The following is a 14,963-nucleotide window of genomic DNA, read 5'->3' as shown; positions in this document are numbered from 1 at the left end:
CATCCTTTCGAACGACAAAAAAGACTATGTTTACTTAGTAGTTATAGTTAACAGAGGATCATAAGGGCAAATACCCACCTTTTGAAAAATTAAGAACCACAGTATGGATTATTTGCTTTATTATAATTTTTTAATATCCCAATTTCCATTGAGTAAATTCTTAATAATGTATTTAACGTTTTCCAGTCTTGAAGTAGTTTTGAAGTCTCATGCTTTGGCTTTGTCCTGCGATAATTCGGAAATTTAATTATATTTATCCGAATTTGATAAATGCCACTTTGATAAATTTTCATGGAGCGGAATTAATCCAGAAGGCCTCAGTCGATAGATGACATAATCAAGCACATAGAATTCCTTGTAATTGCTACAATGAAACGAAAAGGCCGAATTCGAGCAGCAATCGGAGGAAGTTGCCTAAAATTAAACAAATTCCATTGAGTCATTTAAACTTCTCAAGATTGTGCTTTTGGCCTACATTAGATGAACGTGTATTCTGGTAATGAGGACTGGGCAGAAATCGTGGCAAGCCTTTATCATCTTGAGAATCTCCGGCCACCACTCCTACATTCCTTAGACATCGTCCCAGGTCAACATCTTCAATGCCAAAGCTGCGATCACTGCAAATGCTGCTATTATAAAAGCCTAATGTCATGAAACGACGCAGGGCCGATTTGCTAAGAACATAACCGGCTCCCCCCGTTATATAATCCTAAGTTAATTAAATAATTACAAAAACATGTTTGATAGATATCGTAGTGACTTACGTGGTCGCCATGCTTTTGCAGTTTACTACCAAAGTAAATGGGAAGTTTCGGTGTGTATCCTTTGAGGAATTCGCGTAAGTTTTCCAGGATCACATAACTAGAAATCAAATCATCTAATCACATACATTTTCGAAAACGATTTGTTCCAAACTAGAGATAGTTATTGAATCAACGGGCTTAGAGCTTTAGGACTCGCGTCTAGTAGGCCCCATCTCTAGTTTAGATATGCACTTTTGGTCTTATCAACTTACGTATCATCATCTGTCTTCAAGAACCAATCGAATTGATGATAATAATGCTTATAGACATATTCAAGACTCGCTCGTGTTTTGCCATAAAGATTGCTGTAGCCCTCTCTTACATTTAGGACCACTGTGTTCAATTCGGTGTCTGGTTTTGAGCTTATAAAGATAATCTTATTACATCGTGAGCCCCAGGTGCGTTTAACGTGTATGGCACGAGTTTGATGAGTCTTGGGGCCGGTTAGGATCATGCATAGAATTCTTGTCCCCTCATTGCGAAGAAGAAGATGTTCGGTCATAGTTTCACTTTCATTAAAACTTGAAGGGGAACGGTGGCTGCTGCTGCTACTTCCAAACAAAAAGGTTGTGCTATCTGGATTTTGTGAGGTCATCAACGAGTTGTCATTATCGGAGAAACGAAATGGTGCTCGATGCAACAGCTGAGATAAAAGAATACCCCAAATGAAACCAAGTAACAGCATTAACAGCAATTCCAGACGTTTGCGTTGTTGCCTGAAGATGATCATCATTTTTGGATTATGGATATTTTTTTCAAATCGTTGGCTTCTTCAGTTTTTCAGTTTTTTTTATGGGCTTGCGAGTTTTGTTTATATTTTTATGCAAATTTAATGTTCATGTGTGTGTGTGTGTGTATACATAAGTTGTTGGCTGTTGTTGCTGTTGTTGGTTGAAATACCAAATTAACACATTCTTGAGGCACTGACGCAGAGACAACGTCAACGACAAAAACAACGAGCAGCGGGCTACGTCAGCCTTTAGACGATGAAAGCTTGTAAAGATGCGGTCGACCTTCGTTTTGGAGCTGTATCGTATCCATCCAGCAGCAATAACAACAATTCGTATGGCATTTGTTTGCTTCTCTCTTATGTGGTCGTTTTGTTGTTGTCGTTGTTGCTGTTTGTTTGTTCAAAATTTGCTTAAGTTCAATTTGAATCGTTGCAATTGCTTAAATTTAACCGTTACAAGTCGCTGACTTTTTCATGAATACGAGACGTTTATGTCAAAGCACTTCCCTTCTCTTTGCCTTTCCTTTTGGGCCATGCGAACAGAATGTCAAATAACAAACAGACATACATATATGCATAGTACTTGTATGTATGTGTAAATGAGCAACAACAACAACCAAAAAATGAGACCCAGTGACAGGCGTATGCGACTTGAATATTGACAAAAACAAAAAACACTGAATATATGTATAAAAAACAACAAAAAATGTATATACTATTTTTTTTCACTTTTTTGTTTGACTCTTTAGAAAGACGTCTTCGCGCTTTGCCGGCTGTTGGCAGACTTCGTCTTGAATGAGCGGGAGACAAACTCATACAGCAAAACAGCGATATTTTCTTTAAGCCTGCTTAACTTGGCTTATAAGTGTTGCCAGATTGGCTAAAAACGTTGCATGTTTATACTCTACTCGTTGGCATTATACATTTAGTTGTTCAATTTGTAGTGAACTTAAAAATACTTACCACAAATTTCCAATTTAGACTTAAAATTCGTTTTGGGCATATTTGAAATTCTGTTCTTTGTATAATATTTTTCGGGACCTTTGGGTTAGCGTCGTTTCACAGGAGTAATTAACTAAAAGTTAATTAAAAGTTCTTTGCACTTTCGATGAAGTAAGTAAATTATACATCCTGAGAAAGGTGAGAAGCTTTAATCTGTTTACTTAATAATCAATTTCAAATTCCTCAAAAGGATTGGAAATTTTTAAAACGTTTGCCAAGTTCTTTTGATCCAAATAGATACATTAACTAGAAACATATATATCACTCTCTCTGTAACTTCTTCACTTTCTGTTTGAAAAAGCTTTTTGGTATTAATTTACCCCTAAAATATGCAACAGTCAGATACCCAGTTTAGTATAAAAGATTTTTAATGGCAAATTAATTTACAAAACTAAAAGTATATGGAACACAATGAAGCAATAGACAAGAATTGCATACCAGATCATTGGTAATCAGGCATAAGGTCCACCCGATGAGTCTAGGCCACGTGGAGCTGCTGCATAGCTATCAATCGAGGAGTTCGGACTGGATTCAGCTGCAGAACCAATGGCTATCCCAACAGTCGGAGATGATGAGGATAATAATGAGGATGGTGATGAAGATGAAGATGATGATGATGATGATGATGATAGTCGAGCGTTTGAGTTAACAAGCTGTGACTGCTTGGAGCGTTCATCTAGGCGGACAACTGGAGCAACCACGGCAACTGTCTTAAGGGCATAGGGAACACGTTTCACAACCGCATTGAAACCATGAACATCATCCGCTGTGTAGGTGACAGTGCGTTTATAACCATCTGGATCTACCAGACTATAAGAGCCGCGAACGACATATCCATCACGGGTTTCGCTATGCTCCTTAATGTCGCCAGTGGTCTCATCATGGACGGCATAGTTGAAATTATAGCTGGCTGGCGGGAAGACTTCACGTATATGAACTTGTTCGCGTTGTTGTTGTTGTTGTGGATGCTCCCTAAGAATGGGCAAAGGTGAGGGCAAAAGATCCTCCGTTGTTGCAGAAGCAGCATTTGCTGCATTCTGTAAAAGATTGGAGGCATGTTGACTGGCCAAGGCGGCACCAACACTGCCGCCGGCAGCAAACGAACGCGAACGGGATGGGATCAAATAATCATAACCATCCGGAGTAGCTTGAGAATTATCCGCATTGTTGCTAGGTGTATGGTATCCTGTTAGGAAATCTTCACCCGAACTGGATGAATGTTGCTGCTGCTGTTCCAATGAGTTAACAGCTGCAGCTTCCTTCTCGTTATAATTGTATTCCGATTGGACTAGACCCAGCAAAGACACCGCCAATAGGATGAAAAACTGCAAGAGATAGAAGAATCATTATATTGCTTTCCAATGGGGATAATTAAATCGCCTCTGCGACACTCACCTTAGTTGCCATCTTGATCACAAATCGTCGTCAGCTAACTGCAGTCTTAATTGATGCCACATGGAGCTTTTATACCAACCTCAACCTCAATCATATTTGTGTATATTACTCAACCTATCCAAATTGTGCGTTATTATACAATGGTCATGCGCTTCAATTGAACGATTTTCTATTGTAAGGTCCATGAAAAAATAATAATAATAATAATAATAATAAAATTGTATCACTTTCATTTCATTTTTTAAGTTGTTGTTATATTTTGATTAATTTTTTTTTTTTTTGCTGCGTAAGTGGGCCTAATAAATTGTAGAAATATGTGAGAAGATTTGAATTAGCTATATTGTTTGTAGTAATTGTAACATTATTTTGAAACTTGAATTTTAATTAGACAGCCTTTAAGTGAATATTTGAAAATGTTTCAGTCTTTTGGTTTACAAATATTTTTCAACTAAATTAAGTTATTTTGAATATATAAATTAGCTTGGTTGCCGCATGCTAATAATTTTAAGGTATATAAGGATTTACATATAAGTATTTCATATTTACATATTTTATTTTACTAATTACACATTGATTAATATTTTCAACATTTTGAAATTCTAAGGTTAACAAGCAGCAGAAACTGGATAACTGAAAATACTTAAAATTAAAGATGTATTCGTTGTAGGCCAAAAGTTAAATAATTAGCTAACAAAAGAAAAGTGAAAATTTTGGAATAATAGCAAAGTTATTTTTCGGTTTTTCATTTCTTCTAAAAACAAATACTTGTCAATGGACTCTGTGGGTGTTCCTAGATGAACCAAGTTCAACAAAAATGGTTCAAGCACCAAGCATTCCGAAGCAAATGAGGGCCTGTTTGTTCGGTAGGTCATGTAGCCACTGCTCCACTAGACCAAGGACTATTAATTCTGAGAGGTAGATGATCATTTTTTTGTGTGAGATATACGAAGAAATTCATAAAATCAACTGGCAAAGACTAATCATTCTCCACCACGACAGAATTTGGCAAAACAGATTACTCATCCGCCCCTCAGTCCGGACTTGACACCTATTACTTCTTATTAGTGCACCAAAGAAGCAGTTGAAGAATTCAAAAACCACGTTTTCGAGGTGTCTCAAGAGAAATGTAAAATTTGCTATGACCCATGGGTAAAAATAATTCGGGACAGACTTGGTATTGGTTCATTTCCCTTCTGACAATTGTCAGAAATAAAAACTTACCTTCATTTGCCAGGAGGGTAAGATTCGAAAATGTCAAAACATCTGGCTTTTCGGCATGAGTAAGAATTCAGCCCTTTTTTATGTACATAACTTAACTTTTATCTTGAAAAAACTAGAAGTTTGACTTAGCATAATATAATTTATTCATTTGATCGGGAGTTTATTAATATTCATATTTCCAACACTTTTAAAAAATTTCGATAAATTTAACTTGTTTTTAGATTGCATTTCTTTTAATATAACGTCAAAATTTTAATCCCAAAATGTGTTCTGGAGACATTTATGCATGCCAAAACTAAATTGAAGAAATGAAAAATTAAATAAATTATGACTTTTTATCTAAATTTTAATCTGCTTATATGTCTCTAGTTGCAGATAAGAAACAACTACAAAAACCGGTTGCCTTTGTTTTGACTTTAGCGGTTGCTGCTGCTGTTCGTTTGGTGTCTGGGATGTTGCTCATCAATGCGGTGGCACTGCCGCGATCAATCTCAATAAAGACGCCGCGAAGAACACAACTCCAGCCATAGGTCGTAGTCAACGAACCAAATGACGGCCAAATTCAGGCAACGTACTCAATTGCATCTTTTGACTGGATTCATAGCGGGTTTTATTAGTGCCTTTGTGTTGCTTATCTATGTGTACGATGTGAACCATACGAGTTCTTGCTGGCCCAGCACTGTGCCAATAACAACAACCAGAGATGAATTGTTTTTAGCCCAGTCAAGGATTGAATCCTTGGCAGTTGGACCACGAGTACTCTGCATGGTGCTAACGTGTCCCGAAAACTTAGAACGTGAAGCTAAAAATGTCTATGCAACGTGGGGACAACGTTGTAGTAAATTAATCTTTGCCAGCAGCGAAAATTATGAGCCCTTGGGTGTGGTTCAGGTGGTTGAGGCCGATGGTGGTTCATATGCTGATTTGTGGAATAAAACGCGAGAAGGATTCCGTTATGTTTGGCAGATATATGGACAGGATTATGATTGGTTTCTCAAGGCAGACGATGACACGTAAGTGACATTTTAAATTGAGGTGATAACTAAACTATTCTAAAGGTCTACCCATTTTGCTATGACCATGTAGCTATGTCATTATGGAGAATCTTCGGTATATGCTAAGCTATTATGATCCAGATATGCCAGTCTATTTTGGCTACAAAATGACACGATATAATGTGGTGAGTATAATGTGATTTATCATAAACTTAATCATTTTGCCTTAATCAGAAACATTTCTTCACGGTGGCATTTGCATTTATTTAACAATTTCATTTGTATTCCATCAAATGCTAATTATAATACATACATATGTATCAGTATGCATATGCCAAATTAGCGTGTCAATGAAATTAAAAGTTGTATATTCTTAGAATAGGTAGCCAAGCAATATTGGCAATGCTATCAAGCTGGGCAAAAACAAGGAGTTAATTATGAAATCTTAAAATTAATTATTATCAGCAAAGTTAAGCAGGTTCTCTGAATCATAAAGTTCTCTTAATACTATATATACTAGAGCAATTTCTCCACCTCAACAATAAAAGTGACTTGCCTAATGTTTTCGTTATCTACGGATCGAAATTTTCTTTTGCTTTCTCATTTATGTATATGGAAATTTATTAGTAAAGTATAGCTAGGATAAAACTTTAAGTTCTTTTAGTTAATTATGTTTATTTGGTTACATATTTGATCAATTTATATTATTCTGACTTGACTAACTTTTGTTTTATTATACCATACCATAAAAAGACTTTCAATTGAAAACAAATTTATTGCTTAACGGCACAAAACTCTCATTATTTATCTGTATACCAATTTTAATGCATTAGTAAAGTTAGTCAAAGATAAGATACAAAATGGTGAATGATTAAGAAATTCTCTAAATATAATTGGCACAGCTATTTACCAGTCTTTTGTATGAAAGTGTGGCTTATCGCTTTGGTCTCTTAGTATAAATATTTAAAAAAATACTAAACAAAAGTAAGATATAGAAACAGAACGAAATACATTAATAGTGTAAAAAACAGCAATAATAGAATAGTAATAAAACTATCAAATAAAGAATAAAGAAGAACTAATCCCACAAATTTACAAAGACAGCAAAACAATACACATAAATCAAAATATATTTACTTTGACCAATTGTAAGAATAATTTTCGACCTTAAAGCATTAAGTTATGTATAAGCTAACTTAAAAAATAAAATAATATATTTGTAGAGCATTTAATAGTGAGTTATTTTAAGTGTAGAAAAGTTCTATATACACTTGCTTAACTCTAAGCACTTTCTCATTATTATTTAGCTTCTTTTTTGTTTTTTTTTTTTTTTTGACTAGAGATAGCGAAATGTTTTCTTGACGGAGAATAACCGGTTCATATTTAGTATTTGTAAAGTGTTAATTCTTAATATAGTATATTCATTTGTGTGCATTGTTTGAAAAATATTTATGATCGGAAATCAGAAAAAAGAACTATGATCTCATGCATCGAAGTCATTGCAAATTAGTACAACAAAATTTACCCTATTCTGCCTGCATGCATAAATCCACGATCAGTAGGTGATTAACTATGAAAGAAATTAAATTCGCATTAACTAACGTAGTTGATTATGGTCATTGTGCTTCGACGCCATCTCCGTCTTGAAACGTCTTCCTCTCTGGCGCATAATTGATGGTCAGTTGTGAGGAGGTCGTCAAGATGTTTTATGGGGGTTTTCGTTTTCATACAAGAGCCGCGCCTTATTGTTTATTTATTTTTCCTCACTGTTTGGTTTTCTATTGCTGGGCCGCTGCCGTTTATCATTTGACATTTTCTTGGATTGTGCAAACATTTTGTAAGACAAACCATTTTGTGCTACTTTATACATTGTTAATGGACAACCCCAGACGTTGACCAGCCATTCGGAGATATTTTGTATGCGAATCTAAACAAAGACATCTGAAAATTAATAAAAAACACAGAGAGAGCCAAAATTTTACCACGATGTTGTTTCTATACACTTACTTCAAGTTTTCCTCGAAAGTAGTTAAATCCTGGTCTCCATAACAGTTTCAGAGTCTAAGAGATGAAATCAAATGTTTGAAATATGTTATTTGCTTTCGCCCGTGAGTTTGAGTAGTTTTTTTTTTTTGAGTATCCTGTACTTATAATATTAATAATAATATATCAATCTTCATTGATCGGAACAATATTGGGTCCAAAAAGGTAAATCAATTGACTGATTTCTGTAGCTTTTCGACATATTGGACAATCCGCTGTCTTAGCCAAAATGATTTCGTATACATATATCTCCGTACAAGTGGCCACAAGGCAGTGAAACCAATCGATGACCTCCCGTCTCCTCCCATAGGCAGAAACAAATGGGACAAACCATGTTTTCCCGATCCCGCTCAATAACTTGGTAAAGTCTCAGGCACTCATTAGTTTTATTTCCAATTCTTGCGTTTGATTTGTGTAGTTGATATCCTGATTGCTCAAATCTCTCAATAGTTTTTGACGTGCTGCTTCGTTTTCTGACAGGTTGCAATTATTTTCCTCAATGATCTTTTGCATTGACTTGGAGTATTCGTCCATTTGATCCAATAGATTCTCATATTTATCTTCAGTGTCCTGCAATTAATGCAAAAGGCCGTCACGCTCTTCCATAAGCTTAGAGTTTTGCTTTTTCTTATAATTGCCGAATTGTTTCACCTATCTTTAGCATTGTTTGGGATTGTTCGCTTACTCCACTTAAAAGGGACGTATTCTTATATTCGACTTGTTGAAGTTGCAATAATATGTTGTCACGTTCTACCATAGGTTGTTCGTTTTGAAATATTTTAAAAATTCTTTTTCTTGTAACTGCTGTCCAAATTCTCCCTCAAGAAGCTATAAATCAAGCATTGTCGCTTCCAGTTCCTTCCTTAGTTTTTCTTGAACATTTTTCATAACTTTCGATATATTTTTTAATGGCATTGATTCAAATTTCTCGTTCTGCAGGCTTTCTAAGCCAAGTCTATTCCATTGGTTAAACCAATCCAGCTCTTCTGAAAAAAAAAAAATGAATTAAGAACCTTAAACAATATTCTTTATATTTACCCTTTTATATGTGGTAAAGTTAATGCATAATTTCGGTAATTAAGAACTCAAATATAATGATTTATTCCACTCACCGGCACTGTATTAAATATTTCAATTCTCTAAAATTGTTAGAGTTTCATGTTATCAAATTGAATCTGTAATGTATTCAATATTGTATTTACCTGTTTTCAACTTCTTCACTATCAATGCCCTTGACGTCATTTGATTGTTTTGGTTAATTTGCTTTATTAAAACAATTTTTTTTTTATACATACAAATTGCAACCTCCTCTCTGGTGCACGTCTTAACAATGATTGAATTTACTTAGATGGGAAACACAACATTCTATGATAAATTACATTATCAGCATTTATTATCGCTAGATAAGATTTTAAAAGTTTTTAAGAAAAAAAAATGCATCTGATAAGATTACAAAAGCTTGTTTTTGATAAGGGGAAGCCGTTATAATACTAATATCTGCTAATATTTGCAATTGTGTTAAATCACTTAAGCATTCTATCAGAATATTTGAGCTACCTTGCTTCAACTTGGTATGGTAAATTTTGACCAAAATCTGTCAGTGAAAATCGACAATGAAGTGAGTTTGAAACATAAAAAGATTAATGTAATAGTCGCTTACTTATCCTCTTTAGTAATACTTCAATATTAAACGATATAACTAAGCAAATACACCCTTTGGTTAGAGTATAAATGATATGCAATCAAGAGATCGCTAACGTCTCACTTTTTTATCTGTTATTTTTTTTCTTAAACATAGTTTATCACACGTAAATTTTTACCTAATGAGTTTTAAAAGTTATAATGATTTTTGATTGATTGTTGTGATTTTTTTTCTCTTCTTCTTTGTCATTTATTGTTTAGCATTTTGTGCAGGTTTTTCCTTTTTGTCTTTTACTTTTTGTTTGGAATATTATTTATACAGTTTTCAAGATGTCAAATATATTTACTTCGAGATCAAAATTTCTTGAATTTCAGAAATGTTTTCAGTTAATGCTTAGTAATCAATTATGTTTTAAACATTTGTCACCTTTTGACCTAATCTTACATATAAAAGTATTATTTCAATTAGTTTTTAAGCTCCTCGCTTGTATACATTTCAATTTAACATTGTATTTTGACACCTCATCGCTTCGAGTGACCTTCAAAGGGGATAAACAAGAAAAAAATATATACATACATATATACTTGTATATTGTATGTTTTCAGCATGTAAAAAATCACGCTTGACCACGCAGTTATGTTAAATACCAATACCGTTACTAATATGCTTGTTCATCATAGATAGTCGCTTGATATTCGGAGACTTTGAACTTACGATTCGTGTTTTTTCGCCAGACAATATATAAACAATCTTGCCAAAGAGTCAATTCATTTTAGTTTCTTATGCAGTTAATTTTGCAGTGACGGTTTGAAATTTCAAATATATTCATGATCATTTTAATAGGCTGACATGTGATTACAGCCTTTACTCATAGTTCGAAACTTGGCTGCTTTAGGTTTTTTTCAATAACATCTATAGAATTCCACTAGCAAATTTAGTTTAGGTTTCCGGTTTTTGTTTTTTTTTTAATGAAAATCATATTTATTTGAAAACCTTGTATTTTATGACATCTTTCAGAGCTACATGTCAGGCGGTGCTTCTTATGTTCTAAGTCGCCAGGCACTGAATCGTTTTATGCTTCAAGCTTACCCATCGGAAATCATTTGCCCTCAGCCAAAGAAAATGGGTATTGAAGACTTCTATATGGGCATTTGCTTGCAAAATGTTGGTGTTCACCTAATAGACTCGTCGCAGGCACTGGAGGGCGACGACAAGCCCAAATTTATGCCACTAGATCTGCAGGATTACTTATTATCTTCGAATTCGAGTAATCTGCCAGATTGGTTACATTTGATGAGTTTAACGGAAGTCAAAACTGTAAGTAGATATCGATATTATTTTCGATTTAATTTAATTGCTATTTTTTCAATTATAGGGTCTCAATTGTTGTTCCAAACATTCCATAGCCTTTCATTATACTAGCGCAGAACGCATGTATTTATATGAGTTTTTACTATATCATTTACAAATATTTGGACATCATTTAAGAACCGAGCCTGTTATAAAGCAAATCACCTATGCTGAGTTGATGGAAAGATTTCCTCTTGAAAATAATTCTGTTATAACAAATTTACAGCAAATGTCTGAAAAACCTAATAACTTTTAATTTGTTAGAAAAGTTTTTGAATAGGTTCGTCAGTGCTTTTAAAACGTGGCCTGTCAAACTGTAAAAGCTTTGCGTGCAACCAAAAAACGAAAGACTTAAAACACAAACTTTTTGTTGACAATGTGGGGCATACTTTTGGGCGGGGATATTGTTAACTTGTTTAAAATATTTGTAACTAACAAAACTTATAGAATTTAAATTAAAACTAAATTTAAAAATTGACAAATATTTTGTTTTTTTTTTTATTAAAAAAATATATATTTCAATTTAATAAAAAACTGTTCATTGCACTTGGCTTTTTAAGGCATAGGATCAATTACAATATATTATAGAAATATTTCTAAAAAATAACAATTATTATTATCATTTACATAATAAATATTAAACGATCTAAACATTTAATGGATTCATTTCTAAAATTCAAAATTTTATGATATAAATTTGAAATATTAAAAAACTGATATAGAATATCTCTAACTTACCTAAATATTATCATGGTAATGGACGAACGGGGAAAAGTTAATAGCATGCCATGACATATACTATTACAAACTTACGCAATTACTTTATATATTTATTTATTTATTTATTAAGAGCTAAATTTTTTTGGCTATGGCAACGTAGGCATTCAGCTCATATAAACTAGGTTCATATGTACATAATTACAGTGTAACTAGTTTTACTTGAATATAATGTGTGTGTTTTGCTATCGTCTTAAATATGAATGTACACGTTTGCGTTTTTAAATATTCTAGGATTTTCAGTATGTTAGGATAATTACTTCTTGTCAACAAATATCAGCTCGTGAGTTCTATTCCACGAAACATAGAAGAACATACCTTTCTATAAAAATAGACATTTATTCGACATAATACAAAGCTTAAATTCTAAAACTACACATTAAATACCTATACACACATTTAAAACTATGTACTTTGATCTTATTTTTCCATATTTCTTTATGTTTTTATATTAAACCGTCTACAAGTTATCTCAATGGAAACATTTAGGCTTATTTTTTCCTTTTGCTTAACAACTTTTTCGGTTTTGAAGAACCCACTTTTAAATTAATTTTAGGAGTCGCAGATGTAATAATAAAAAAATACAAAAAATGGATGTAAATAGAACTTTTCAACCCACTTTTTGTTATTAATTTATAATTTTATTTATTAAGAAGTTGTTGTAGTAATACATTGGCAAAAGCAGATAAGAGTAGATTGTAAGAACATAACTCTGTTTTTTTTTTTTTAAAAAATCTTTATATGAAATAAGCCCATTCTGCTGATCAAGATTTTATGACTTTTATAAAACTTTATGAAACTAAACGTAGAAGACGTTATTTGAAAACAGTTGTCTGATAGTAAATTTATGGATTTGTAAGCCATTTAACCAGATGTTTCACACAATGTATGAACCTTATGCATCCCACACACAAGTTGGTCACATGACTTAAGCACATATTCATATTAAGTAGATGGAATTTTCATGTATTATAACTAAGCGGAACATACTTACTTATTTTTCCATTTGTTGTATTACTCAGAATGGTAAGCAATATATTATTTTTAATCGAAAATTTATGACAATGACCTTGCGGATTCTTAAAGCATTTAATTAACGTTTAGCAGTGCCACCAGCAACGCTCAATGAATCATGGAAATATATGTACAAATATCCTTCAATCAGAGGCATTCTTGCATGAAGGGCCGCAGCTGGTTAAGTGACTGAATGAAATAGTTTTCATTACCAAAGTCAATGTCTTGAGACTTCACCTCACCTCACCCGACTTTAGTTGGGCTCACTTAAAGCTTAGTTTGTTGTATCTGCCAAGTTAATTAAATCCGTAAACACGTACGCATTCACAATGTGTGGCAGTTGGCATTTATTGCACGAGAAAAACATAGAAGAGAGAGAGAGAGAGAGAGAGAGGGAGATAGAGAGAGATAGGGGGACTGGAGGCAAAGATTAAGATTGAGTTGTTGCCAACTGTTTATGGTAAAAACGCGATTGGTTAGAATTGAGGCTTGAGACATCTTTTGCCACATAAATTGTACTCATGGGCCATTAAAATGAATTATAAGTGAAAGGGAACATTGAGCACTGTTGACGATTTTTTTCTCACTTTGTTGTAATATACATATTTACTTGGTACTCTCGGTATCATTGCCCGGTTAAATTTATTGTTAGACATGAGCTCAGTGTGTTAATGGGTTAATTCAATGTAATTGAACATAAAAAGCATTCGTCGAGGAAGCAAATTCTCTCGACTTGTTCAAACAGGGCGCTTACCCGAAGCTAAGGGGAATCGATTGGGTGCCTGATGGTGACGGTTACGACGGTCGCGGCAGCGGGCGGACTTGGAGAGCACCTTAGGAATGGCACTTCAAAGCTCTACAGAATCGATATGAGTTGGCTACGTACGTACACATATATTGAGTTGCCAATATCGTGTTTGCTTTTCAGTTACATACATTGGGAATTGTAATCGGGAGTCTGAGATATGCCATTAAGTCATATTGCTTTTTTCCAATTATATAGTCGACTAATCGGCTTGAGCAGGCCAGCTAAGAAATTTCAATCAACTCTTTTGAATCGGATGAACTTAATTTTCACTCATTGTAACATAAATGATATGAAATTCATGCGAATATTGACTGCAAATGTCTACAAAATTATGAATATTTTATTAGATAGCCGTTTTAAATAACCTAATTTTTTTATTGGTTTAAAAAACTCATTTGTTTGTCAACTTAACTAAGCAATTTGATTACCAATTGATTGTTACAGTCAAAGCATAGGTGTGTAAGAATTTTTATTCCTTTTGCTGACAATTTTAAGTTTAAAGATTATTTAGAAAATTTAAAGGTTTAATTGAAATTGTACTTACTTTCAATTGAGTCGTCATGGGATAGAACTAGTTTCATTCTCTGTCCATAACAAAGTCAATGTAAGAAAACATATTTTTATCTGTGCATTTATTATTTCATTAAACATTTTTTTTTTTTTATCTGAAACCATATTGAAAATGCCAATTAACTGAAATATATAAACTCACACAAACTGTTTGGCAAACAAGCTTAAGCTAACAAAGCTACCTGCTACCAATCAGCTACCAGTTAGTTGGAGGTTTAGGTTAGATTACTTACATATTTACCCACACTCCAAAATAAATGTGTATTTGCGACCGTCATACAGTGCGTATGCGTAATGCCTTTAATTCAACTTCAACAGTGACTTGCCGACGTAGTCGTTATTATGCGAGGTTCATTTTATAGGTAAGCAGATAAACTGCTCTATCCCATTTCAAATGTCAAATATATACTCTTAGATTCTGCGATTTAGTGAAATAATTATAATTATGCAAAGGAGAAAAGTATTTCCTACGTTTTAAGTGAGTAGTGCATAAGGTAAAAGGTTTGTTTTCGACTCTATCAGGTGTAAATTGCAACATCCCACCTTGTATATCTTCTTTGTATGATTTACGACTTTTAAGAGTCAACATTATAGTGATATGTCCACAAACAAA

General features: G+C 33.5%; 3 protein-coding genes across 3 annotated transcripts; 1 reads left to right on the top strand and 2 right to left on the bottom strand.

Moving 5' to 3' along the window:
- Window positions 1–163: 163 nt before the first annotated feature.
- On the bottom strand, window positions 164–1,533 carry LOC137572438 (glycoprotein-N-acetylgalactosamine 3-beta-galactosyltransferase 1). The gene is made up of 4 exons (XM_068284199.1): window positions 1,016–1,533; window positions 765–861; window positions 476–709; window positions 164–414 (listed from the first exon to the last, which is right to left on the bottom strand). The coding sequence occupies exons 1-4, from the start codon at window positions 1,531–1,533 to the stop codon at window positions 244–246; spliced, it is 1,020 nt and encodes a 339-aa protein (XP_068140300.1). The 3' UTR covers window positions 164–243.
- Window positions 1,534–2,987: 1,454 nt separating this feature from the next.
- Window positions 2,988–3,942, bottom strand: Cpr23B (Cuticular protein 23B). Its single transcript, XM_068284192.1, has 2 exons — window positions 3,931–3,942; window positions 2,988–3,860 (listed from the first exon to the last, which is right to left on the bottom strand). Exons 1-2 carry the CDS (start codon window positions 3,940–3,942, stop codon window positions 2,988–2,990), a joined length of 885 nt encoding a protein of 294 aa, XP_068140293.1.
- A 1,734-nt stretch (window positions 3,943–5,676) lies between these two features.
- LOC137572437 (glycoprotein-N-acetylgalactosamine 3-beta-galactosyltransferase 1) lies at window positions 5,677–11,663 on the top strand. The gene is made up of 4 exons (XM_068284198.1): window positions 5,677–6,164; window positions 6,238–6,331; window positions 10,849–11,148; window positions 11,207–11,663. Exons 1-4 carry the CDS (start codon window positions 5,701–5,703, stop codon window positions 11,435–11,437), a joined length of 1,089 nt encoding a protein of 362 aa, XP_068140299.1. The 5' UTR covers window positions 5,677–5,700; the 3' UTR covers window positions 11,438–11,663.
- Window positions 11,664–14,963: the final 3,300 nt, after the last annotated feature.

This window comes from Drosophila tropicalis, unplaced genomic scaffold (genome assembly GCF_018151085.1).
Source record: "Drosophila tropicalis isolate 14030-0801.00 unplaced genomic scaffold, ASM1815108v1 contig_302, whole genome shotgun sequence".
Taxonomy (NCBI): domain Eukaryota; kingdom Metazoa; phylum Arthropoda; class Insecta; order Diptera; family Drosophilidae; genus Drosophila; species Drosophila tropicalis.
The sequence above is the reverse complement of the archived record's forward strand: the minus strand, read 5'-3'. Positions and strand labels throughout refer to the sequence as shown.

Coding starts and splice junctions, on each gene's coding strand:
- LOC137572438 (XM_068284199.1), bottom strand. CDS start 1,533: ATGATCATCTTCAGGCAACAACGCAAACGTCTGGAATTGCTGTTAATG. Junction 710..764: donor TGCAAAAGCATGGCGACCAC/GTAAGTCACTAC, acceptor TAATTAACTTAG/GATTATATAACGGGGGGAGC. Junction 415..475: donor AGAATACACGTTCATCTAAT/GTAGGCCAAAAG, acceptor GTTTAATTTTAG/GCAACTTCCTCCGATTGCTG.
- LOC137572437 (XM_068284198.1), top strand. CDS start 5,701: ATGACGGCCAAATTCAGGCAACGTACTCAATTGCATCTTTTGACTGGA. Junction 6,332..10,848: donor AAATGACACGATATAATGTG/GTGAGTATAATG, acceptor GACATCTTTCAG/AGCTACATGTCAGGCGGTGC. Junction 11,149..11,206: donor GTTTAACGGAAGTCAAAACT/GTAAGTAGATAT, acceptor TTTCAATTATAG/GGTCTCAATTGTTGTTCCAA.